This window comes from Festucalex cinctus, chromosome 1 (genome assembly GCF_051991245.1).
Source record: "Festucalex cinctus isolate MCC-2025b chromosome 1, RoL_Fcin_1.0, whole genome shotgun sequence".
Classification (NCBI taxonomy): Eukaryota; Metazoa; Chordata; class Actinopteri; order Syngnathiformes; family Syngnathidae; genus Festucalex; species Festucalex cinctus.
This window is the reverse complement of record NC_135411.1, coordinates 6,512,659-6,539,260: the sequence shown is the minus strand read 5'-3', so window position 1 is coordinate 6,539,260 and position 26,602 is coordinate 6,512,659. Positions and strand designations below refer to the sequence as shown.

Sequence of the window (26,602 nt, the reverse complement as noted above, 5' to 3'; positions counted from 1 at the left end):
CCTCGGGCTTGTATAAACCACATGTGAGGGCTTTGCATTTCATTTCCATTTTTGAAAGCATTGTCCACAAGAACAAGTTTTTTTTTGTTTTGTTTTTGCCATTCGTGCACAAGCAAAAAGCATTTGAAGTCACTGACGGTTAGCACGTGCGCCTCCCAGTTCTGAGGACTCGGGTTCGAGTCCAGGCTCCGGCCTTCCTGGGTGGAGTTTGTACGTTCTCCCCGTGCCTACGTGGGTCTTCTGCGGGTACTCCGGTCTCCTCCCACATTCCAAAGACATGCATGGCAGGTTAATTGGGTGCTCTAAATTGTCCCTAGGGTGCGCTTATGAGTGTAGATGGTTGTGATTGGTTGGCGACCAGTTCAGGGTGTACCCTGCCTACTGCCCATAGTCAGCTGAGATAGGCTCCAGCACCCCCTGTGACACTTGTGAGGAGTAAGCGGTTCAGAAAATGGATGGATGGAAGACACTCACTGTAGATTGGGAAAAGTCTTTAAGTATTTAAACAGTAAGGCCAAATTATGAATAACTATATTACAGGTTTTGTAGTTCTATAGATGACATGGAAAATAGATAATAAATAACAAATAATAATAACAATTTTGTGATAGCCAAAAGCCCAGAATGTCACAAGTATTGATTTGCTCATTATTGAGAAACGAAGTCACTGCATTGGATCCTCCTCGTGTATTTCAAGATTGATTTGAAGGCGCTTTTATTAGTCTTTAAAATGTCGGAATGGTCTTGGGCCAACTTACTTATCTGACCTGCTTTCATCGTATCATAACTAGTGTTGTTCCGATACCGATACTGGTATCGGCAGAGGTGCCGATACTGCATTAAAACAGTGGTATCGGTATCGGTGACTACTCACAAGTAACATGCCAATACCATTAATTCCAACACTAATATAGGATTTTGGATGCAGCATCTTGTGACTTGCTCGTGCACAACAGTCACTGATATATGACATATGATATATATATGACATGTTCACTGCATGCCGATCTAAGATATCCTATTGGCCCTTGAATGCTCTGAACCAATGGCAGGAGAGGAAAAAAAATCGTAAGTATCGGTATGGTATCAGTATCGGCCGATACTGCAAAGTCGGGTATCGATATCGGGAGCAAAAAAACGGTATCAGAACAACACTAATCATAACCCTCGCAGCGTGACTTTAAATTATTGTTAGGGTGAGGACCAAAACACATGAAGCCATTATGGTGCTCAACTATGGAATAACCTGCCAGGGGACATCACGTCTGCAAGATATTTTTAGGAGGAGGCTCAAAACATACCTCTTTAGTTTGGCTTTTAAATGATCTGTTTGACTCTTGATTTAGGCCTGTTTTTATTTATCTTGCTGTCCTTTAGCTTTTAGCTCCTTTTAATTAGTTTTTTTTTCTCGCTTTGCTCTTTACTTTTTCTTGTTGTTGTCACCAACCCGGACAATCTGGGCCGGGAGATCTGTGATGGAGGCGCTCCCTGTGGCGGTGGGCTGTCATTCCTCTCAGTGTGGATGAGCGCTCTTCTTGGGTGTTTTTCCAAACATTGTTTCTCTGTGCCCCACCATGTCCTGTTTAATCAAATAGTTCTTCAGGTTGTGTGAATGTTGGGGGAAAGGGGTGGGTTTTGTTTTATGTTGTACTTTGGATATTTTCATTGTACGTTGAGTTGCATTTTGATGTATGAATAGTGATATACAAAGTTTGATTTTGATTGGATATGTTCCACGAAACAGATGTATGGAGCAGAATGTGATGCAAAAATTGCATTTTTTTTAATTTTATTTTTTTGCTATTTGCTGCTGTTATTTAATGATCTTAATAACCTTACACCTACCTGCAAAAAAATATCAATAAATTGCTGGGTTTTGTCCATATTGTCTATGTCACATGACGTGATTGAGCGAACAGTACAAGCTTTTTGTCCTATCGGCGTTTGTCTGTGCTGGCGAACGAGTCACCGTTATTAAATTCTGGGTGCATTCTGGGTGCATATTTATTCCAGTGACTTGCACTCAAGCGATTGCTCATGAAATCACTTTCAGACTCTCAGGGAAAGGTTCTGTCACACTCAGACAATAATATGCCTCGTCTGACTGTTGTATTATGCGAGTTAGCAGGCTAGAGGCTAGATGGGGTTTTTTTTCTTCTTCTCCATTGTGTCTTCAAATGTTATGGTCTTTAATTAATGCAATCAAACCTCATCTTGGCATCAGTGAACATTCTCATACTCGCATGTGATATTAAGTTTCCGACAAGTGTACCGTTCATTGAGTGATAGACAAGCGTAATGCAGGCCCTTTTTTTAAATATGCCCTGGGCTGATAAAAACCAACCCAGAATTTAAGCCTGATATATACTGTCTACCAAACGTACCGTATTATATAGCAATACCCCTAAGTCAGGGGTGTCCAAACTTTTTCATTTGAGGGCCACATACAGAAAATCAGAAGGACGCAAGGGCCACGTAATGTTATGAAGAGAAATTGTGTTTCATCCTAAAAATTGTACAAAAAATGTATTTGTGCTTTTGCATATTTAGAAAAATGCTACAGTATATAAACCAATTTATTTGTAATATGGCAGTAGGGTTATTATAGTTTTGGAATTTTTCATTTTAGTTAGTTTTTATTAGGTTCCAGAGTGGTTCTGTTAGTTTTTATTAGTTTTAGTTCTTTTAAAAAAAATGCTTAGTTTTAGTTTAGTTTGTTCGTTTCAGTATTATTATTATTATTATTATTATTATTATTATTATTATTATTATTATTTTAATGTGTATTACTTGTGCGCAATATTCCAAAACCACCATGGGAGCAATGTCATCTGAAGGTGCTTTTCTATTGGCTGCTGCTAGATGACGTCACTTCTGTGTGACATACTTTCAAACGTCATTATTCCGGTTTATATCAAAATATATCTACTAAAAATCACATTTAAAATAATCCCCAGAGGCTCGTGCATTCAATTAATTACCAAAGACTAAAACTAAAGATGTTTGCTATAATTATAGTTAGTTTTAGTTAGTTTTGTAAACATAAAATGTAGTTTGTTAGTTTTCGTTTTTTAAAGAGCATTTTTGTTTTTACTTTATTTCGGTAACAATATTGTTTTTTGAATTTTGGTTTTAATTTTTTCTTTAGTTTTAGTGAACTAAAATAACCTTTAATGGCACCTGTTTTTCGATACCCTCCCTTCTTACATTGACCATCTACAAACATTTTTATTTTGTTCATTTTATTTGAACCGAGTCAAATGCCATTTTTAGGGCTGTATTTTTGACACCACTGCCCTAAGTGATGGTGAAGAATTTCTATTCACCTTAAAAAAGTAAATCTAATTTAAGCGTTTAAAATTCAGAGTTTCCTTTTCCTTTTCTTAGTGGAGTGACGCCAATTTGCTCAAGATCTACCGGCTGGTGGTGACTGTGTCCATGTCTGAACGAGTGTGTGGGAGGGATGACAGGTTGCCCAAAAGGAATGTTCAAGCGCAAGTCGTGATTCATCTCCTCTCTGCGCAAGGAGGAATAAAAATGATTTCCAATTCGTGGTCAGTAAAAGGGCCTCATCCTAGGCACAACGTGCCTCATCACACACCTGACCGGTCGCCTAATATGACTTGAGTCGGCGACTCAAAGTAGTCCTCCTCACGGCTCGAACAGAGCACATTTCTTGGTGGCGTGACGTGACCGCGGTGGTTCTTCTCGTCTTTGTTTATGCATGGCGATGATAAATTCATTGTGTTTGTCAAAATGGAACAGACAGTCTCAGTGCAACAAGGAGAGCGGAGGAGATGTATGCGTACATGCATAAATAATGTGGCTTGCGAGAAGCCTTTTTCTCATTGGCTCCGAGTGTCCCAGTTCCCCATCAAAAAACCATAGATGAATTAGTGAAATGACAAATTATCCTAAATATCTTAAACGGATCTGCGTACCCGACGGGAGCTTGTCAGTAGTATTTTAAAGCCGTGTCATGATATGCCGCAAATCTCCCCGGCTTTCAGTATGATATTACTTAAGCCGCGGGAAGCGTGGATAATTTACTGCAGAGTGGATGTAATTTTTATGAGCCCTCAAGATAGCAGGCGATAGGCTTCATCGTTCTTTTTCCGCGACCGCTCTCTCAAGAGTAGCTTTTACTCACTCTTCACATATTTTACTCCCTCTTCCTGTCTTCGCTCTGTTTGTTTCACAGGTGCAAGTGACCCTGCCTGCAATAGGCGAGGAGTCCCACAACCAGGGCCATGATTGGCTCACCTGGCCCTGGTGGGCGTGCCTTAGTGCCATGGCCGAAGATGTGGCGGGCGGTCCTGGCTGCTTCTCTGGTGGCCGTCTTGACTTTGACCCTGCCGGGAAGTAGCCAGGCCTGTCCGCCACGCTGCGAGTGCTCGGCTCAGCTGAGGTCGGTGTCGTGTCAGCGGCGGCGGCTCACCAACATCCCCGAAGGCATCCCCACCGAGACACGACTCCTGGATCTCAGCAGGAACCGACTCCGATGGGTGCAAGCCGGCGATCTGGCGCCGTACCCCCGGCTGGAGGAAGTGGACCTCAGCGAAAACCTCATCGCCACATTAGAGCCCAATTCCTTCGCGAGTCTGCCCAACCTCAAAGTGTTGAAGTTGAGGAGCAACCAACTGAAGTTAGTGCCCATGGGGGCGTTTGCCAAACTCGGCAATCTGACCAGCCTGGACCTGAGCGAGAACAAGATTGTGATTCTATTGGACTACACCTTCCAAGATCTGAAGAGTCTGAAACACCTGGAAGTGGGCGACAATGACCTGGTTTATATTTCCCATAAGGTAGTTATCAGCATTGTGATTTGAATGATTGCGATTAGCAATGTGTGAATACTGGAAGAGATCATAAGAAAATGGCAAAGAAAGATTGAATTCAAAACCAAAACCAAACATTTTTAAGCACGACATTACAAGCCGTCTGTACACTGACCATTCACTCCTCTGCTTTCCAAATTTTCAGGCATTCTCAGGGCTACTGGGCCTGGAAGATCTCACCATAGCTCGCTGCAACCTGACATCCATCTCAGGCCAGACCTTGTCCTACCTGCGCAGCCTGGTCACCCTCCGGCTCCATCACCTCAGCATCACGGCTCTCGAGGACCAGAACTTCCGAAAGCTCGCAAATCTGAGAGGTCTGGACATCAACCACTGGCCGTACCTGGAGTACATCTCGCCTCTTAGTTTCCAGGGTCTCGATCTCCACTGGCTCTCCATTACCAACACCAACATCACCTCTGTCCCCTCCGGTTCCTTCAAAAACCTGGTGCATCTAACCCACCTCAACCTTTCCTACAACCCCATCACAGTGCTGGAGCCTTGGGCCTTCAGAGACTTGCTAAGGTTGAAGGAGCTCATCATGGTCAACACAGGGTTGATGACGGCGGAGCCCCATGCCCTCGGAGGTCTCCGTCAGCTTCGGGTCCTCAACTTCTCATCAAATGACCTGCAGACTTTGGAAGAGGGTTCCTTCCACTCTGTGAACAGTCTGGAGACGCTCAGAGTGGATGGGAACCCTCTCATGTGCGACTGCCGTCTGTTGTGGATCCTGCAAAGGCGCAAGACCCTCAACTTTGACGGCAGGGTGCCCGTGTGTGCAGGGCCCGTGGAGGTGCAAGGCGTCAGCCTGAGCAGCTTCACTGATTCTGCACTCTTTGATCATTTTACGTGCCAGAAACCTAAAATACGCAACCGCAAGCTTCAGCAGGTAACCAAGTATTATTGTGTACAATTTCCCAGATTAACTATCCATCCATCCATTTTCTTAACTGCTTGCTCCTCACAAGGGTCGCGGGGGTGTTGGAACCTATCCCAGCTGGCTTTGGGCAGTAGGCGGGGTACACCCCGAACTGGTCGCCAGCCAATCGCAGGGCATACAGAAACAAACAACCATCCACATCACAATCACACCTAGGGACAATTCAGAGCGTCCAATGAACCTGCCATGCATGTCTTTGGAATGTGGGAGGAGACCGGAGTACCCGGAGAAGACCCACGCGGGCACGGGGAGAACATGCAAACTCCACCCAGGAAGGCCGGAGCCTGGACTCGAACCTGCTAACCGTGCTAACCAGTCATCCAACCCCAGATTAACTAGTTTGATTGAATTAGTGACCACCCTGTACATTTACAGCCGTAGTGTAGTTAAACCCTTGAAATAAATGCATTTATGTATATTCACATAGCAAAAATGAAGAACAGAAGAAGGTCTGGAAGTCCACAGACTTACTTTATTCAAAGGGACTTAAAAGCAGTTTGCTTCTCGCCGCTACCACGCGTCACATTAATCGTACAATTCCGGATTGTCAAAAACATTGACGGCCAAACCGAAAAAAGCGCTGCATGTGCACAACAAAAATAAATTGGCGCCATCTCATGGCGCGGTGCCACACTGCAGATTGTTGCACCATGCGACACTTGTTCGGAAGATGGATGGATGGATGGATGATTGAAGACTCAGGAGTCCTATTTTCATGCCAAGTGCAGTCCAGTTGTGTGCATGGGTGGCGTTTTTTTTTCTTTTGGTATTTTCCTAGACCATAGGTCTCAAATCCAGGTCCTCGAGGGCTGCAGTCCTGCATGTTCAGGGTTGGGGAATGAAGGTCCAGAAAGTAAAAACCCTGAAGCAGTTTGGTTTTAGCCGCAGGTGCTTCTACTCAACAGGTGGCCATGAGCTCGTTTACCTGCCAGTTGAGAAGAAGCACCTAAGGCTAAAGTCACTCCTTTCTGGACCTGGATTCCCCAACCCGGAACATGCAGGACTGCAGTCCCTGAGGACCAGAGTTTGAGACCTATGTCTTGACTTTTGCACAGGTAGAATTGGGCATAAGGGGACATTTGTTCTGTTGTGGGATGGATTGTAGCCGACTCCGGGTCGATGGAAGCCATGATCCCCGCATTCCTATAAAAACTCACGGCGGTGGAAGCGCAAACGTTTTGACATTACCGAAGCACATTGACTAATGCCTTGCACTCCTGATCGTGCATCTATGTGTGCCCCGCTCCCTAGTTGTGGCGCATGGTCATGGGGGTGCTATTAAAATGTTTTTTAAGATGATAATCATAATAAGTCGTTCAATGAATTGATTTCTACAATGATTCAGAGGGATTATCCCACATTGTTGACATATTAAATACGATGACATCCACTACAAACGTCCACGGAGCCCCAAATCCGTCTGCCGCGCTTCGACAAAATACACCAAAACTGCGTTATACCACCTGCACCACTAATTAGACCTGGTTTTACAGTCTAAAATCTCCCGTTTTCACACCTGCGATGCCACAAAATGATGCTACAGCGCTACTTTTCAATTACACAGAGCTATGGCCTGTCTGAATGAGGCTCGTCACTTCAACATTGTTTTCTGGCAGCTAGTTGCCACAAGATGGCGCCAAAGCACTATTAGTATTAGACGAGGCTTTGGCCAAATATGAGTTTTTCAGCAAATAAGCGAAAATAGATTCCCCAAAAAATTGTGAGTAGCAAATTGTTAGCAAAATGTATCAAACGAAAAGGTGCCGTGTCAGTACTCGTCAATTTGCTGCTTGTCTGCATTATTTTACGCCAGGTGACCGCTCGAGAGGGCCAGCCGGTGAACTTCCTCTGCCGCGCGGAAGGAGAACCGGCACCTGCTATCATCTGGATATCCCCGCAGCGTCGACGGATCACGGCTAAGAGCTCGGGCCGCATCACCGTCCTCCCGAGCGGCACCTTGGAGATCCGCTACGCCCAGCTCACTGACAGCGGAACGTACATCTGCATCGCCAGTAATGCTGGGGGAAATGACACCTACTTTGCTACTCTCACAGTTCGCAGCCAGCCACTGGACGCCGCCTCGGCCTTTTTCCTCAACCGCTCGCTGTACGGCGGCGAGTTCTTCAACGACACAAACCTGAACAGCACTCGGGTGTTCCTCAAATTCACCTTGGACTTGACCACCATCTTGGTCTCCACGGCGATGGGTTGCATCACCTTCCTGGGGGTGGTCCTCTTCTGCTTCCTGCTCTTGTTCGTGTGGAGCCGGGGACGCGGCCAACGCAAGAACAACTTCACAGTGGAGTACTCGTTCCGCAAATCCGAGCCGGTCACGGGGACCTCTTCGGGCGGGACCAGGAAGTTCAACATGAAAATGATATGAAACAACGCAGCCAGGGGTCCCTCGGGGGAGGCATGAGCACGTCTCGAAAAAACGTGCTCGACACGCGCAAACGCACACAGCAATGAAAATCGCACAAAAAAAATGTTTGAAAAATTATTACTGCCAACGCTAACTACGCAACCGGATTGGATCTATGAAAAATAATCTGTTTCAAATCATGCAGCAAGAAAAAATATCAATTACAGGAGTTGTAAAATTGGCTGAGCTATGAGAGAAGACTGCTCTTCGCTCTGGTTTCATCAATCGGGGAATTTAAAAAAACGATCTCCGATTTCCCTTTGCTGCTGTTTTGCAGTTGGGTAATTCAAAAGACTTCCATGAATAATTTTTTTTTGCTATTAAGTAAAGTACATTTTCTTAAAGAAAAGTCAATCCCATTTTTTTTGGACAATATGTTCTATACAGCCCCACTAGTCTAAATATGGCATTCTGGTTAATATTGCATTAATGGAATATGAGTTCTGCAACAAAATCCAGCTGATTTTATCCATCTCATGGGGCGGCCATTTTGCCACTTGCCGTCGACTGAAGATGACATCACAGTTGCTCAGGTAACAACCAATCACAGCGCAGCTTCAGAAAACAGGTCAGCTGTGATTGGTCTTTCCCTGAGGTCTGAGCAACTGTGATGTCATCTTCAGTCGACAGCAAGTGGCAAAATGGCTGCCACCTAAGATGGATAAAAACGGCTGGATTTTGCTTCAAAACTCATATCCCACAAATGTAATATTAATCAGAATGTCATGTTTAGACTAGTGAGGTCACATATAACATGTTATTGTCAAGAAATACGGTTGACTTCCACTTTAAGGAACATGCATTGCAGTTAGAGGCAGATGTTAAATCCTTCATTAATGTTACAAATTGTAATTTACAAAATATATGTAGACGATATGAATAAATATAAACAATAGAAGAAGAAAAAAAATAGATTCGGTCTCTATTGGGATATTATGCGACATTAGCTGTGTGAGTTTGGGACGAGCGCACTGGCCACGGGTTGCCATGGTGTTCCCTGTGCCCACGTGGTTTGGTTCAAAGTCAAACCCGCCGGATACCAGAACACCATGGCAACCAATGCAACCAATGCAAGAGAAAGTACTGGGACTGAGTTGTTTGCCGCAAGAGAGTTTGCGGGTCAAGTAAAAAAAAGAACAGAAGAGGTCATCTTCCTCCTTCCCTCAGAACGAAAAGCCAAAACGCGTGACCTGCAATCGACAGGCGAGCGGTGACCTTTTTGATCGCCCGAGCCTTCGTCCCGGCTCTCTGCTGCATTGGTGTGCGTCTGACCTTCCGAGCGCTGCCAGGGGGGAGCAGCCTGGATGGTTGGCACCTACTCAGAGGCAGACAGAGGACACGCTGCACTCGACACACTCTGACACGTGCACAATCGACCTCACACAAGGACATGAGTGGACAGGAGATGTTCTCTCGGGGAAAAAAAAAAAAAAGCCAAATTACTGCAGTCAGTATCAGCGATAACATTCCAGCAATAATGCGTGCAGAGTCATGAAGATGAAATTCATTCCCTGAGGGTGGGAAAGCTGATGTACATTTATGCATTGAAGAAACTAAGCCATAGAAAATTGCGCTTGCTTTTATGGAGTAGTTTAAAAGCCCATGCAGCAAACAGACTTTAATTAGCGCAACGATTAACAACTCAATTCATTAAGTCAAGCATAATCACGAACAGTGGATGTAAAATGTCTGTGTTGAAATACCAGGTGTTTGTGATATGAATAATGAGCCCAAGGTATAGCAAAACTTTTTCCACCTTAGTTCTGACCTACAACAGTTTAATTGTGGTTGGATAATTCTAAACGCGGCATTCATACGAGGGTGTGCACACTTATGCAACTACATTATCCCAATTTTCAATGAGTACAGATTATAGGTCATATAAATAGTGGAAAAAGTTTTGAAACGATTGCTCTTGGTCTACCAAGCTCTTATAACAAACACCTGCCCATTTGAATAGGGGGTGTGTAGACTTTTTATATCCACTGTAATAATGACACAACCACACCAGAAAACCGTACCTGCTCTCTCTGCCTCTGCGCTGGCCCGTGTGCAAATGTCTTTGCCTCCCCTAGCCCAGTGCATTCCCCCCCTCCCCTACGAGCCCCCCCCCCCCCCCCCCCCCCCCGCTACCTCCCCCATACACCCCCCACTGGGTCCTCCTTTTTGGGAGGGGTCCTTGGCTGGAGAACCGCGGACACAAAATGTAAATGAAGTCGTGTTAACCCAACCCCCAACATCGGCATTGTGCAGTGGAAAGTCGTACTGTGGTTTTTGCCGGCAGCTTTTTTCCTTGGAGCTGCTTCTGTTTGTTGGTTTGTTGGTTTCTTTCTGTTGTTTTTGTCCTCCGCTTTCGGTTTCCTTGTTTCTCGTCATCTGTGACAACGCTCGCCGGGAACCCTTTTGGAAATCTCCCGCTCCTCCATGTGGCCTGTTCTGTTCTCAACACATACTTATTAAGATCCCTTGACAACGAGTGAGTGACTCATTTTTTTAAATTATTTTTTTATTTTTCAAAATTGGCTGCTTATCCTGTTGATGGTTACAAGAAGCTGGAGTCTATCCCAGTTAACTTTGAGCAACATGCAGATGACATCCTAGACTGGTCATCACACACTATTTCATCCAAAATGTGAAATATTAATGTAGTATTCTTAGAATGTAGAACTAAATCTGTCCTTAACTCGTCTTGAAAAAAAACGAACCTGTCGTCCCCATCAGCATGTTTTTCAAATTACCGTAACTCCTGAACCGTTAGCGGTAGCAACGTAATTCCAACGGATTTTGAAAGCTGGGGAGCGGAGCTTTACGTCGATACCTCATACATTACGGTAGTTGGCCGAACGTCACGTGTCACGTGATGAGGAAGTCATGCGTCGTCAAGAGGGGAGTGACTTCAAATCACCGTAAGAAACGCTTTTTTGTTGAGTCGTTTTACCTTTTAAAGGGGGCGGTTTCCGGTGTTAAAACTCCGAGCAACATTTGAATGTAGCCTCACTTACATGAATACATCCAACAAAGTCGCTGACCAAAGTCATGTGCCAAGACTAATTTCTTGGTAAAAGTGCAAAGTTGTGATAAACGGTGCTCGCCAACAAAACAATACTGTTAGCAATAATAAGATAGCATTAGCACTGTAAACAAGCAGACGTAAGCTACTGTATTCCTAATGGAGTTCGGTTGACCGGATGTCCTGTTTTTTTTAACCTTGGTTCATGGTGGATTTGCCAAACGTCCCAATTTTCAGCAGCTCCTGTCCCGGTGTACTTTTTTTTTTTTTGCCATGTTGTGTAAGTCAATCACACAGCTGTCATATTCATAGTGATACATAAACCCTTTAAAAGGGAATTTAACTGTTAAGTTTCTTCCCATTTATTTACTTCCAAATTCATGTTCGTGTTGTCATTCGTAACTGCATCTACTTGATAGCAGGCAATAGGCATTGACAGGAACTAAGAGTACTTCCTGCTTTTGCATCTAGGGATGTAACGATAACGGCAATATCGTGATATTAAAGCCGCCACAATATAACGTCATCGTCGTGTCACGATATTAAAAGCAGCACATCTGTTAAAAAAAAAAAAAGTCATGTTGATTTCCATTTGTGCAGTCCTAGCACCCACTGGTGGCTAGTTTTTAGTGCAGTTTAATTTTCATAAGGCATGTTTTGGCCCTTCCGTGTTTTAAATCCACGCTAATGGTCAGATAAGGGACCTTAAGACCGCCCCCTCATTTGAATAACATTTCGACTTGGCAGTACGGCCCCAAACTGCCAAAATTCAAAATAAATGACAAAATAAATAAATAGATAAATAAATGACTAAATAAATAAATAAATAAAAATTCTTCAAAAACACTAATGAACTTCCTGTATATAAAAAAAAAACATCAAAAATTACCAAAATTAATAATTACTGAAAGAAAAAACAAATCTAAGAATAGGTGAGTCCCACAGGACCTACTGTATGGAGGACCAAAACTGCCAAAATTCAAAATAAATAAATGCCTAAATAAATAAATAAATGGCTAAATGACTAAATAAATAAATGACTAAAAGTGAAAATAAAAATGGATAGAAGAAATATCATTCAAATATTAAATACACATGTATTATTTTTATTTTCACTTTTAGTCATTTATTTATTTATTTAGTCATTTATTTATTTATTTATTTATTCATTTAGCCATTTCTTTATTTATTAATTAATTTCAGTAATTATTAATTTTTGTAATTTTTGATGTATTTTTTATATACAGGAAGTTCATCAGTGTTTTTGAAGACTTTTTGGGGGGTTTGCAAAAAAAAAAAAAAAGGCCAATTTTCCAAATGCATTGTCTTGGCCGTCGATTTTTACGCAAATTTTCTCTCGTCACAGGCCGACACATGTTTTTGTCCATATTTAAAATGACATATTTGTCATACATCTGCTTAGGATGTCCATGGTCCTATGTGGCCCCCAGTAGCCCCCCTGAAAATTTCCCATCTCTGACTTAAGGCCTTCAAGCGCTTACAAAGAAGCATCATTTGAAACTTTAGTCTAGTTATTGTTAAAAAAAAAATATTTTTTTTAAACACACAGATCACCTGTACCATGTGAATAAATACAATTTCTCTTCTCACAAAAGCACAATAACATAAACATATCTGACTCTTGGCTATTTACAAGCTTATGTCCAAAAGAATAACTTGAATGCCTCAGAGTGAATGAGAACAGCTCAACTTTTTTTTTTTTGCAGCCATATTTCCCTGCCAGTGTTAAGAACAGAACTCCGCCATCATGGTTGTTTGTTTCCTCACCTTTCGTCAAGCCAACTTGTGCTTCCATTCGTCCGTATTCCCCAGTGGAAATTAGGCTTAGAAGACATCAGCAGGAATGTCCCGTAGGGATCTGCGATGGTGTCATTTGTGTGCACATGAGTTATCGTATAAGAGTAGTTCCGGTGAGTTTTTAATTGTTATCTTCCTTCTCTGTGTTCTCCCCCCCTCTTGGGCGTTTTGGCACCCTCCTCGTTGACAACCCCGGTTGACAGTATTAGGCTGGAATGTGGTTGTGTGGTAGTAGACAAGTGTTCTTCTTCTGTGTGCTCGTTGAGTCAAGTGTCGTCGTGTTAGGAATGGTGGCTCTTCGGGATGCCATTCAAGCAGTTGTGAGATGGGTGACGTTTAAAAAAAAAAAAAAAAAAAAAAAAAAAAAACAGAAGGGGTGACCCAGGTTTCCTAATGGAAAAAAAAAAAATCCCGCCTTCTCCTCCATGAATATGACTGGGACTTTCCAACTGTGCACTGGGATATTTCTCTGGCTGAGTGAGTTACAGATTTCTTCTAACATGTTCACTTACACCTGAAGATGAAAACCATGACCACGATCCAACGCACGATTCTTGACTGTTTACTCGAGGATGGAAAGCAGAAGGGAGGGGGAAAAAAAACAAAAAAAAGTCTTCATGCAGCTTCTTTTGCCTGTATCTATTTGCAAAGCCTTTGAATCGACACTTTCCAAGCGTTCGCTCCGTAACCACTGAGTAGCTTTAAAGCCAAAGTCATCGCCTCAGTCTATATAGCTCGATTCATCTCTGCTGCTGTGATTCTTCAGAAAGTAGGCTGAGCAATGCCCCCCATCCTCCTCCTCCTCCGGTTCGCCCTTGCCTGAGGTTGCTTTATCGTCGTCGAGACGCTCCATTTACAACAGCAGCAGCAGTCTCGCTATTAGGATATGTTCCAATGGGGAACGCTTGAAAAATGCAGACCAAAATAAGACAAACCCCACAGACACGCACGCTCAAAAATAAAACAAATAAAAAAAATAAAAATAAAAAAATGGTACTGCTATCAAGTTAAGCTTGAATTATGTAGGTTATTTGGTTTTAACACTTAAAGGGACGTTTAGTGAGCACTAGCGCCATCTGGTGGTGAACTAATAATTCATTTGTTTTAGACACCAACTGTTTATGTCAATAGTATGCAAAAAAAAACAAAAAAAAAACGTGTTGTATCACATAAACGTTTTTATATTTATATATATGTGAGCCGCTCTGCATGTCGGCAGGATCAATCTAGAGATATGGACGATATTAGGCAGTTGGGCCTCCTTGATGTCTCTAGTTTCATTTCCAAGCAACACAAAAGTCCAAATTGGAATAGAAGTGTATGAAAATAAGCAATTATTAAGACAGTATGCCCTCATAACGTGTGGGCGTGTTTTTAGCCTAGCTTGCTAGCTAGCGCCGCTTCTCGCGCAACTAGCCTCAAACGTAATTCACAAATGATTTATAGAAATGTTGTGAGCATAAGCGGGTCTGCCGATGGATGGATTTCATGCGACGACGGACACGCCGCTTCTTCGATGCGTCAAAAATGAACCGTCTGCCTGCACACGTTGAAAATATCACGTCACATTTTCACTTGTGCTCTTTTAAACGGGATGACATGAACATAAACATGAGCTAGTATGAAATATGAAACTTGACTTGTAAATACAATAGTGTCCCTCGTGTATTACTTTTGGTGGTGGGACAAAACAATATCAAACAAAAAAACAAAACATTTTAATTTTCTTCATGTGACCAAAAGCATTTGACAGATCACATCCATGAGAAGTTATCAATCATTTATCACAGGCCACATCAAACGGCAAATAATCTTTTCATGGACACAAAATTGTTCAATCAAATTTCCCACGGTGGTAATATGACCTCATTTAAGCAAGAAAATACTACAAGGAGCAACAATAAAATAACCAAATTTTGGCTGATGCCTCAGAAGATGAATTGTAAGATGAATCTTCAGAGTTAAGGCTGATTTCATCTCTTAACTCATTTGCTCCCAATAACGTGTAAATACGTTTTTTTTAAAAAAATGTTTTAAGTGTCCCAAAGATGTATTTATACGGTTTTTTTTTGTTTTTTTATGCTAAATCATACAGAAGGCTTTGATGCAGCCTCTCAACTGCAAAGAACGGTTGCAGAAATGGTAGTTATTACACAAACGGCCAGCAGGTGGCAGCAGAGCAAAGGAGCTCAACCAGGGCCATGCAGAAAAAAAAGCTAAATTCTTACAATTTGAAATAGATTTGTGAAAACTGATGAAACTTAGCTCTCTTCTAATGCTAATTGCTGCAAAACGGAAACAGATAGAAACATACTTTTTTTTTTCCTGATGAAAGAAGAGACTTTAATCTTTCTTTTGATATGTTCCATGCTTTTATAGCAATAGAACACAATATTATGCGGGCCTTGCAAAATCAGTCAAAATTCAGTAAAACAGTCGGGAGCGAACGGGATTGCGAAATGTGAAAATGGCGGCGAGTGAATGAGTTAAGATGTCAAACAAGGGTTCAAATCTCGGACGATGGCCTTGCCTGCTACTGGAATTGACTCTCCACTAATATTTGAACAAACCCTGAAAATTTCAGGTTCATATCTTTTTCCTAAAGTACTGGTTATAGATCAGTGAAATTATCCCAGCTGACATTTCCCAGTTCCGAACTACAAGCGTTTGTGGCTAAAGTAAACAACCAGCTCCGGCTAATTCCAGTTCGCTCGCTTCACAACGCTTGCCAAGTCGGCGTCGCTCGCCGAGATAATAAAAATTGGTGATAGGCTTGCGAAATATGGTCTCTCCTGCGTCGCTCCTGTATGCTTCTAATGCTATTCTTTGACGACTAGATGGTGCTAGGGATCATTGAACGTCCCTTTTATCGTATATAATTGAAAAAGAATTGTATGGAAGCCCATTCCCGTCAGGAAAAAAAAAAAAAAAAAGGTTTTGTTTTTTTTCTCCCGCCAGTTATAAAAAAAAAAAAAAAATGATTTTTTTTTTTCTTCATAATTGTTTCAAACTTTGCTCGCCACTGGAGGGCGCAACATGCCGCATGGAAGTTGATAGATTTTTTTATCTTTTTTCCCCCCCACTGGCGGATTCTCGTTCGAACGTGAAAAAATAAAAAATAAAAATTCTCACTGGCGTTCTAACGTGTTAAAAAAAAAATCCACTGGCGGTTCTGACGGCGAATTTTTTATTTTATTTTATTTTTTTATTTATTTATTTTTTTACTGGCGGGAATGGGCTTCCATAGAATTGTGTTTGGGGTAGAAAAAGGAAAAAAAAAACACATCTATTTTGGTGTAGAATGTAAGATTTGATCATCACCTTTGAGACTTGGGGGCCTAAATTGTGCCATTCCAACCACGCATTTTCACTCCAGCTCCCAGCACAGCTGCTATTTTCATTGGATTAGATTCTCGTTGCATTAGCATAGCTGAGGGGAGCATTCATAGGATGACGGGGGGGGGGGGGGGGGGGGGGCAGCTTGGCTGATTTGGTGATTACTTAGCCTATTAGTCACATTTCCAAAACAGACCTCTCAAACCCGGGGTGCCATAGAAATAGCGGTGGCCATGCCTTGATACAGAAACACGACACAACAGTGGAAATAGACCCCTGATGCGAATTGACGGCGAGTGCAAATTGTCAACAGATATTTACATTTTTTCCAGCCCCCGTTCGAGCGTGACAGTGCAGTACTGTGCTACCCCCAAGTGGTCATTGAGAGTAACAGCAAGAGCGTGGGAGGCTGGGAGCAAACAGATTTTGGTTTCTAGGTAACAAATACATTTTAAGGAGACAAATATGGACTGTTGTGATCATCGACAAGTCAGTGCTCTCGTGATTTTCTCACAAGCCTCCAATATATCAGAAGCAACTGTTCAACAGTCTCCCACTTATTATCTTCACCGCCTGCAAACAGTTTCTCACAGCTTTGGCGTGCAAAGAAAAGCATCTTTCTTGTGGCCCAAGCAGGTGGAATCTATGCATTGTCTTTGCGGTCTCTTGCCAAATGGTTACCGGCACTTGTTGGTGCGCCAGGAATGCCAATGTTACTGGCTGCACAGAGTAAATATAAAAAGTCTACACACCCCAGTTTTTTTTTTTTTTTTTTTTTAATGTGACTAGGTTTAGAATGAGCCAATCACATACAAAAGACAAAAAAAAAAAGTTAAATGAGAGTCAGAACACACCTGCCACCATTTAAAGTGTCTGATTAACTGGTATGTGGAAGTGTTCATAATTCCCCTCCACCTTGTCATATGCTGCGTTCAAGTCGGATATATCCGGGTTGTTTTTTCCCAGTTCCGACCTGAAAGCGTTCGAGGTGAAAGTAAACAACCAAAATAGCGGATAATTGTTTTTAATTTTGGTTCTTAAAACACATTTTGACGTCCAGCAAACGTACCTTCTCGCAATTTAGCTTCATTTATTGTTTTTATCTTATTTCATAAGCATTCCATAGAATTCAGTAGTTCGCCGTATAATTTCATGCATAGATAGCGACATACTGTCACGTACGTTGTGTTACGTCGTTATGTCAAATATTTGTGAATGAAGAAAGCTATCTAGTTTTATACTCGAGTGTTTTACCATTCACGGTCTGTGTTTCTTTTTTTTTCTTTTTTTCTTTTTTTTAATCACTCACTTCACGATCTGTGTTTCCGAAAGAGTCGCTATTGTAGAGTGACGTCACGTTGCAGTCCGTCGGTGAAGTCGGGGTTGTCTCGACGCTATCGGTGACCCCTGCACGATCGGTGACGCGCATGTGCTTAAGATCGGCCATCTTGGATCGCCAACTACGGCAACTTCAGAGGTCCCAACATTGTTCATGCACGCAAAATAAAAGAAACCTTGCGAAACGTACACAATTTTGGCACGTTATTTTATTTATTTTTAAAAATCAATAAAAACAGTTTTGTGCCCAACCATGTCTTGGTTGATTTTGAAACATACTGTGTTGGAGTCATATTACAGTTCTTCTTCCTCTTCTCATGTGGTTGCTGTAGTTGGCGATCCAAGATGGCCGATCTGCTGCGCATGCGCGTCACCGATCGTGCAGGGATCACCGATCTTGACAGGGGTCCTTTTTTTGTTCTGACATCGCCAGTGGAATTTCCGAGTAGGAGGGGGCGTTCCCGTACACACTTCCTGGTTTGAACTGTGAAAAGTCTGAAAATGGTGACACTTGTGCGCTGGCACCCATTTCATATGAACGTGACCACATTCCAGTTATAAAAGGGTGTGTACACTTGTGCAAACACAATCACAGTTGTTTATGACTTCCCCCTCTCTAAAAATAAATAAATTTAAACTAAACATATTCTACAGGTTTGAAATATTTCTTTTTTTTATATATGATGAAAGTTTGTCATTTGAACAGTGATGTGTAGACTTTTTATATCTTTATTAGAATATTGCTGTTCTCGCAGAATGACATCGGGCGTCTTAACACTGGCTGAATGTTCTCTGACGTGTAGTTATGGATTGGAGATTAGTATTCCGAAACATGCTCCGTGGGACTGATCAATGCTGTGTGAGGACCGGATTATCAATGGCATACGTTCATTGATTTAACTTGAACCTTGTCACTGGAACAATTCTTCCGAAGGGGGTGTGTGGGGGCGTGTAAAGAGACCTGCTTGGCACTCTTTCCTAGCTTTACACTTTTAAAATGAATTATGAACAAGCCGGAGTTTCTTATTTTGTCAATGGTGATGTAACATTCTGCATTAACCGTCATTGATTTCTTCAGATTTTTTTTTTTTTTTTCATTTTCACCTCTTGCTCCTTACTTCTGGTTTGGAGTGCTCCAACTAAATTCAGATCTGATGTAAAGACAAAAATGCTCTGGTTCAAAATGGGCGATCATTAACAAGCGTAAAGGAGACTGTTATGAACCACATGTGAACTCTCAGCATCCAGCTGTCTGAATGAAAACAAAAACAATCTTTGTATTAAAAAAAAAAAAAAAAGTGTCAATCCTTGCGTGTGACGAATGTACATATAGATCTATTAGCCATATGGTGTCATGAAATCTGTAGACTTTTGTTGCCATGTCTGACAGAGGAAAATGACTGTTGACTGTAAATAGTGTAGTTATAGTAAAAAAAATAAATAAATAGAGTTTAGTAATATCGAAGTTGCTGTAAGTAGTGCTTCTTTTCTCCAGGGGTCACGCATGTTTTGCTCGGTCCCATGGCTGCTTGGTCTCAACGGGAAACGGAAAACACAATGATGTATAGTTGACAATAAAAACAAAACACACGTGGTCTGTTTGGTTTTTTTTCATATGTTTTATATACTGGCTGTCTTGTAAATTGTCATTTTTTTGTCATAAAGGCATGATGTGACAATGTCTAAAGCGTTTCTGTGACTGTTCTCATCTCAAGAGATCGATCATTGAGAGCACACAGACAAAGTATGACGATAAGAATTCGATCAAGACTTTAGACTTCCCCCTTTAAGATACATTTGTTTTAAAATAGGGAAGCATTTAAGTATTTACAATATTGTGTCATTTAGAGTTAGATAATGAGAGACAGAAAGAAAGAGAGAGAGAGAGAGCATGGAGAGAAAGAGAGGGAGAGCACTGGAGAGAAAAGAGAGAGAGAGAGAGAGCACTGGAGAGAAAAAAAGAGAGAGCACTGGAGAGAAAGAGAGAGAGCACTGGAGAGAAAGAAATAGAGAGAGAGCACTGGAGAGAGAGAAAAGAGAGAGAGAGCACTGGAGAGAAAGAAAGAGAGAGAGCATTGGAGAGAAAGAGGGAGAGCACTGGAGAGAGAGAAAGAGAGCATTGGAGAGAAAAAAGAGAGAGAGAGAGAGCACTGGAAAGAAAGAGAGAGAGCATTGGAGAGAAAAAAAGAGAGAGAGAGCATTGGAGAGAAAGAGGGAGAGCACTGGAGAGAGAGAAAGAGAGCATTGGAGAGAAAAAAGAGAGAGAGAGAGAGCACTGGAAAGAAAGAGAGAGAGCATTGGAGAGAAAAAAAGAGCGAGAGAGAGAGAGAGAGAGCGCTGGAGAGAAAGAAAGAGAGAGAGAGCATTGGAGAGAAAGAGAGGGAGAGCACTGGAGGGAGAGAGAGAGAGAGCACTGGAGAGAAAGAAAGAGAGCATTGGAGAGAAAAAAAAAGAGAGAGAGAGAGAGCACTGGAGAGAAAGAAAGAGAGAGAGAGCATTGGAGAGAAAGAGAGGGAGAGCACTGGAGAGAAAGAGAGAGAGAGAGAGCACTGGAGAGAGAGAGAGTGCATTGGAGAGAGAAAAAGAGCGAGAGAGAGAGAGAGTGCTGGAGAGAAAGAGAGTTTAGATAGATAGATAGATAGATAGATAGATAGATAGATAGATAGATAGATAGATAGATAGATAGATAGATAGATAGATGGATGGATGGATACTTAAACAACACAAGACACTTCAGAAATGCAGAATTACTCGGTGGTAAAAAGAAAAATATAATTTAAAAATAGAAATCTGCACTAGTCCAATGAGACACAATGTTACATGCTGATCAGTCATTGTACATTATTTATTAACTGCATTCGATGTTCTAAAGTTTATTCACTGCATAAAAAAAAAGAAGAAAAATCCCATACCTTAAAAGAGTTGAACACTTGACGTCGTGTTATGTTGTACTTCTTAGGCTGATCACTAGAGGGTGCTGCTTACTCCACAACTCAAGTGGCGTCAACTGTCATGTCACGTTATCAGTCAAAGAAGAGTGACAGTGACGTCAAGTAAACAGCTGGAGAAAGTTTTCTTTCTACGCGTTGGTAGTTGTTGTCTTTTTACTTTGCACGCAAACCACTATAGCGTTTAAATGCGTGAATAAAAGAGCACACTGTTTTATTAAACCAAACGCCGACATTGCTGCCAAAGTCAAACGACAACAGATGGCGACGCTATTTGGTTTATGCCGGGAAATTCGTACAAATGTTTGGGAAAAAAATGGCGGAGTCAACAACGGGTAAGTTTGTTTTCCTTACAAACTGTAAAAAGAATTCTCACAAAAAAATGTTTGAGATATTAGACTTCCGTGTGGAACTTCAGGATGAATCTAAAACGCACTAAATCGCGTACAGGTGAATGTAATCACTTGATATTTATCCATTCCAAAATGTAGAGAAGGTTGACCTTCTCTAAAGGGCCAAATTATTGAATGTTTCAATATTTTAGAACAAGTTGCTGTTCTTTAACAAGAAGCTGAATGAAGAAAACAATCACAACAGCTAATCCATGAATCGACCAATACATTCAGTTTTATTAGATTTGGAATTTAATTAAACATCATCTTCATCATGCTGTTTCACATTTTGTCTTCATGATATCGTCATCTTTCATTCAGTTGTTTGCACTGTATTTTTTACTTATCTATTTACGTCATCACTTTTTTTTGTGAGCATTGTACATAAAATTGTACTCCATAGTTTTGTTTTGTTAATTTCCTATTTGTTATTATGAAGTAAGGTCAGTTTTATTTATGTAGCACTAATTCACAACAAAACTTATCATAAGTCTCATTGAGCAGACCGAGAACCACAATTTCAGAAAGTCATCTGAACCCGCACGAGAAAGCACTTGTGGGAAGATCCAATTAAAATGACACCCGCTTAAGAAGAAACCTCAAACCCAACCCAGCCGCTTTGAAGCACCTCATAACTTTGTTTTGAAAGGTGGCATACATTTTTATTATTATCGTCATGAGACCAAGATAACGGCGAGGCCTCAAACATTTGGAGAAAGTCAAATTAAGTTTTTCTTTAAACATGATAGTCCATTAGGGTGAACCCTGAAATTTTAACCTAAAGCTGAATAACTCTGTTTGTGAGTAATTGTCAAATATCGAATTATCATTGTTAGAACTATACCACATGATTTACGTTATCAGCTGTTTTTTCTTAATTAAGTAGTAGAGCAGGGGTGTCCAAACTACGGCCCGGGGGCCATTTGCGGCCCGCCGTCCATTTTTTAGTGGCCCGCGACATATGCTACAAATGGAATTTGACTCAGTTCAAATAAAAAAATAAATAAATAAATGTTTGGAGATGGTCAAAGTAAGAAGGGAAGGTGTCGTAAAACACAGGTGCTATTAAAGGAAAAAAACTAAAATTCAAAAAACAATTTCGTTAACGAAATAAAATAAAAACGAAGATGCTTTTCAAAAAGGAAAACTAACTGAAACTACATTTCATGTTTACACAACTAACTAAAATAAAACTAACTATAATTATAGCAAAAATGTCCTTCGTTTTAGTCTTTGGTAATTAATTTAATGCGTGAGCCTTTGGGGATGATTTTAAATGTGATTTTTAGTAGATTAATTTTGATATACAGTCTTCCCTCGCTATAACGCGGTTCACTTTTCGCGGTCTCGCTGTATCACGGATTTTTTTTTAAGTGCAATTTTGCATATTTTTTTGCAGTAATATACCCATTTTATAAAATATATGAAGGTTTGAACATTGTCAATGTTTGAACAAGAGAGAAATGTGAGAACATGTAAATGCCTCAATGAGAAAAGTGTCTAAATTGTGTGGTCGGGGATTTTAGAGCCTTAAAACATTTATAAGAATTGTAAAACATAAAGCTAACTACTTCGCGGATTTCATTTATTGCGGGTATTTTTTGGAACCTAACCCCGGCGGAAAACGAGGGAACGCTGTAAACCAGAATAACGACGTCATGCCCATGGTGTGTTTTAAATATTGCGCACAAGTACTACACATAAAAAAAACAACGTAAAACTAATACTGAAACTAACTAAACTAAAACTAAGCATTTATTAAAGAACTAAAACTAATTAAAAAACTAACAGAACCACCCTGAAAACTAATTAAAACTAAATAAATAAAATTAAACAACTTAAAAAAAAACTCAAAATAAAAACTAAAATGAAAAATTCCAAACTATAATAACCCTACTGCCATGACAAATAAATTGGCATTTTTCAAAATATGCAAAAGCACAAATAAATTATTTGTACAATTTTTAGGACTAAACACAATTTCTCTTCATAACATGATGTGGCCCTTGCGTCCTTCTGATTTTCTGGATGTGGCCCTCAAATGAAAAAGTTTGGACATCACTGCAGTAGAGTGATGGACAAAAATGCTCCCTTTCCCGCTGTTTATACACTTATTTTTTTTCTGCCACCAGATGGCAGCAGAGGACCTCATTTGGAATCCATCGCCACAAACAAACGAGATGCAGGTCTGCTAATTGGTTGAATTTATTTTTATTTTCATTGTCAGTCTAAACACACAATTTGCCCTTTCTTTCTTTTTTTCTTTTTTTTTTCTTTTCATCGCCGTATAATTTGTGAAGGCAGACAAAAATCTCTTTTAGGAGAGATGAAGATGAGAAGATGGGCTCTCTGGGCGACCGCCATTTGCGCGTTCGTGTGTGTGTGTGTGTGTGTACCTTTGCGGGCGTTTAATCAAAGTCTTCGATTAGATGTCCGCTTAACATGTCAGAAGCTCGGCTCCCTTCGAAGAGGTGTCCCGGGTGCCTCCCCAGCGAAAAAGGTCACTCGCCATAGGTCAAAGGTGACCCCACACACACACACACACGCACACGAACGCATCTCTCAGAGAGCCGTCTTTCTTCTTCCCTTTCTCTCCTGTCCTCCTCCTCATCACTCTTTCTCTCTCCCTCCATCTTCTTTTTTTTTTGTCTCTCTGCTCTATTTGAAATTGATTGTCTCATACCATCACAAAGACACTTGGTTCTGATTGATTGATTGATTGATTGGCTGCGGGAGAGGGAGAGAACATGAACGGGTTGGGTTGGGGGGCTGAAGGGAAAACAAATGACGCCATTTTGATGCACTGGAAAGAAAGCGCCTTTCAACAGCAGCAGCTCGGCCGTCTTGTTTGTTTGCACTTCGTCCGGCGCCTAAAAGCAGGCAGACATCCAATCGAACGGGAGATTAAATACAGGCACAAAAAAAAACAAAAACAAAAAGTCACTTGACACAAAGCCGCTGTCGTACCTGCGTGATTTGGAAAAGAATAAACAAATCACCTTCCAAACGATTTGCACACAAAGAGAGGTAACGAGACAAAAGGTCAGGGGGGGGGGGGGCGGGTGACACACAACTGACGCTGGTGTGCAGACAAAATACACAAATTTATACAAATACATAAACACCACAAAAAAATAATCTTAAAGGAATGTACTTGGAAACCAAAGCCAATCTTTTTTTTTTCTCTCTCTCTCGTTCTCTCTCCCAACTCTGCTGCCCATCGAGGTACATTTTAATCCTGCAGTTTTAAATACACTTATATAGTTTCCATGCATAAAGAATTGCTCGACCCACCCCTTTTCACAGAGGTGCTTTTTTTTTTTTTTTTTTTTTTTTTTAAATATGGCACGCATTTCAACACACATAGATGACAGTCTTCAAACAGAAAATGAGCCAAACTGAACCATGTTCTCATTTTATCGTGTATTTTATGATCCTGACTTCATCATACTTTTTTTTTTTTTTTTTTTTTTTCTGAAATCGCACAGCGTGCAAACCTACACAAACAAATAACTCGAAATGTCAAAGCATAAAATGCCGAACGCTGAACTCGCTGCTTCAGGAAAGTAGTAACGTAAACGATCGTTTGCCGCTGACCGTCAAGATTTGAGGTATATCGAGATGAATCGTTTACGCGTGCCTGCCAAAGTGTGACGCATCCGACCCTGGACCAGTGACGACTGTTTGGATGCGAAAGCAAAAGGCTAATCGTTCCTCTTTGGATCGGTAATTAGGACTCTATATTTCGGAGACAAATGGGGAATTGTAAACAGGCACAACATCTACAACTCAGATTTACAAAGTACACAAAAATATCTCCGGTAATTGAGTGAGGTTATCGAGTTTCGAGTAAGTGAACGATATGCAAAATCTGATCATATGAAGAACGTGCAGGAGTGTGTCTTTGTGGCTACTCCAGTTGCTCCATTTTCAGCCGTGTGCCTCCCCCCCTTCGATTATGTGTGTGCGCATAAGGGGTTGAACGATTAAATATTTTTTGTCGTCGACTAACATAATGAAAGTCAAATTAAAATTGATTAATTGACAATATCAAATGTTTGTTTTTTTTGGTTTGTTTTTTTAGCACAATGTAGTCCGTCTGTGGCGGACTAGTTGTGGGAATGCTGAAGCATTCCCAACATATGTTATTGTGATTTTTATTCTCCACACTTTTTTTGCCACGTAACAACTCCCACATATACTTCCAATTTACATGCTTCAAATTTCATCTAGCTTCAAAAATCCACGCCTCCCGGGGTATACATTGTCTGATTCCACATTACATTTCCCCATTCATTTTCAATGGGTCAGACGTTGAGCTTTTTCTAAGTTTCCACGCCCACTTCCATCCATATAACTTAACATCATTACCAGGTGTCTGATACTGCTCGGTGGCACAGTTGGTAAAGTGCATTGTCCAGTAAACTGGAGGTTAGAATTTCACAATTTATCCCTCAATTTACTTCACAAGCATTCCATGTGCATTCAAATCTTAGCATTCTGCTATTAGCATTCCCACGCAATTTCTTCAGAAATTGCAATTAGTCTAGTTGTTTCATGTTCGGGTTTAATAATTGATTAATCTGTCGATTTTATTTTGTGGCTTAATTAGTGATTCCGTTTTTTTTTTTTTTTTAATCATGTTTTAATGTCCATCCCTTTATTCACAAATAGGACATTTTTATCCAATCCGCAGTGCAGAGAATGTACAAATGTAAATTAATTATGCCTCACTTAAGATGTGGGTTTGGTGCGTAAGATCCGTTGGAAAAGCTGCAAAAATGTTTTCCAAAATAAAAGTAGTTTTTGTTTTTTTGCAAATGTTTTCTTTTGAACATACAAACGGAATCACTCTGCTTTAATGGAGTACTGCAAAAATCTGAAACTATTTACTGTTGGGAGGCAAAAATTCATAGGATTTAGCAACGTCTCGTAACGATTAAACAATTATCAAAATTATCTTCTCCGGTTACTCCGGTCTCCTCCCACATTCCAAAGACATGCATGGCGGGTTAATTGGGCGCTCCGAATTGTGCCTAGGTGTGTTTTGTGAGTGTGGATGGTTGTTCGTCTATGTGTGCCATGCGATTGGCTGGCGACCAGTTCAGGGTGTACTCCGTTCTACTGCCCATAGCCAGCTGGGATAGGCTCCAGCACCCCCGCTACCCTTGTGAGAAGTAAGAAAATGATGGATGTTTGGCTGGATGACGACGTCACTAGATGCCAAAAACATTCATTAGCCGTTCGTCGACTCCAAAGCTTTAAACGTCGACGCAGTGTCGTAAAGTCGATTAATCGTTCAACCCCTGGCATGCGTGTGTACTGTAGAGCAATCCAACTTCTGGTTGAAAGGGAAAAGGCACTCGACTGGTCCTGCATCACAAAAGCACACCTGTGTTTGTCATGTGGCATGATTGCACTCTAAAAACAGTTGGGTCAAAATTATCCCAAATTGGGCAAAACCAGATTTTTGGGTTAAATAGATAACCCACACTCTTAAAACTGTGGCATCAAAAATAACCCAATTTTGGTCAAAAATTGGACCGACGCGCTTCTTGGA

General features: G+C 41.1%; 1 protein-coding gene and 1 long non-coding RNA gene across 3 annotated transcripts in view; both read left to right on the top strand.

Moving 5' to 3' along the window:
* The window catches only part of lingo3b (leucine rich repeat and Ig domain containing 3b), an 88,403-nt gene extending 79,606 nt beyond the window's left edge, over window positions 1-8,797 (top strand). For both annotated transcript variants that reach the window (XM_077513363.1, XM_077513373.1), the window contains 3 exons: window positions 4,202-4,805; window positions 4,984-5,727; window positions 7,592-8,797. In XM_077513363.1, the coding sequence (XP_077369489.1) occupies window positions 4,251-4,805; window positions 4,984-5,727; window positions 7,592-8,161 (1,869 nt within the window). In that variant the 5' untranslated portion in view covers window positions 4,202-4,250 and the 3' untranslated portion in view covers window positions 8,162-8,797. The remainder of the gene's footprint in view (window positions 1-4,201; window positions 4,806-4,983; window positions 5,728-7,591) is intronic.
* Window positions 8,798-20,756: 11,959 nt separating this feature from the next.
* Window positions 20,757-26,602, top strand: part of LOC144013946 (uncharacterized) — a 32,796-nt gene continuing 26,950 nt past the window's right edge. Inside the window, exons 1-2 of the long non-coding RNA XR_013282374.1 lie at window positions 20,757-20,985; window positions 23,175-23,228. This is a non-coding gene — a long non-coding RNA (uncharacterized LOC144013946). The remainder of the gene's footprint in view (window positions 20,986-23,174; window positions 23,229-26,602) is intronic.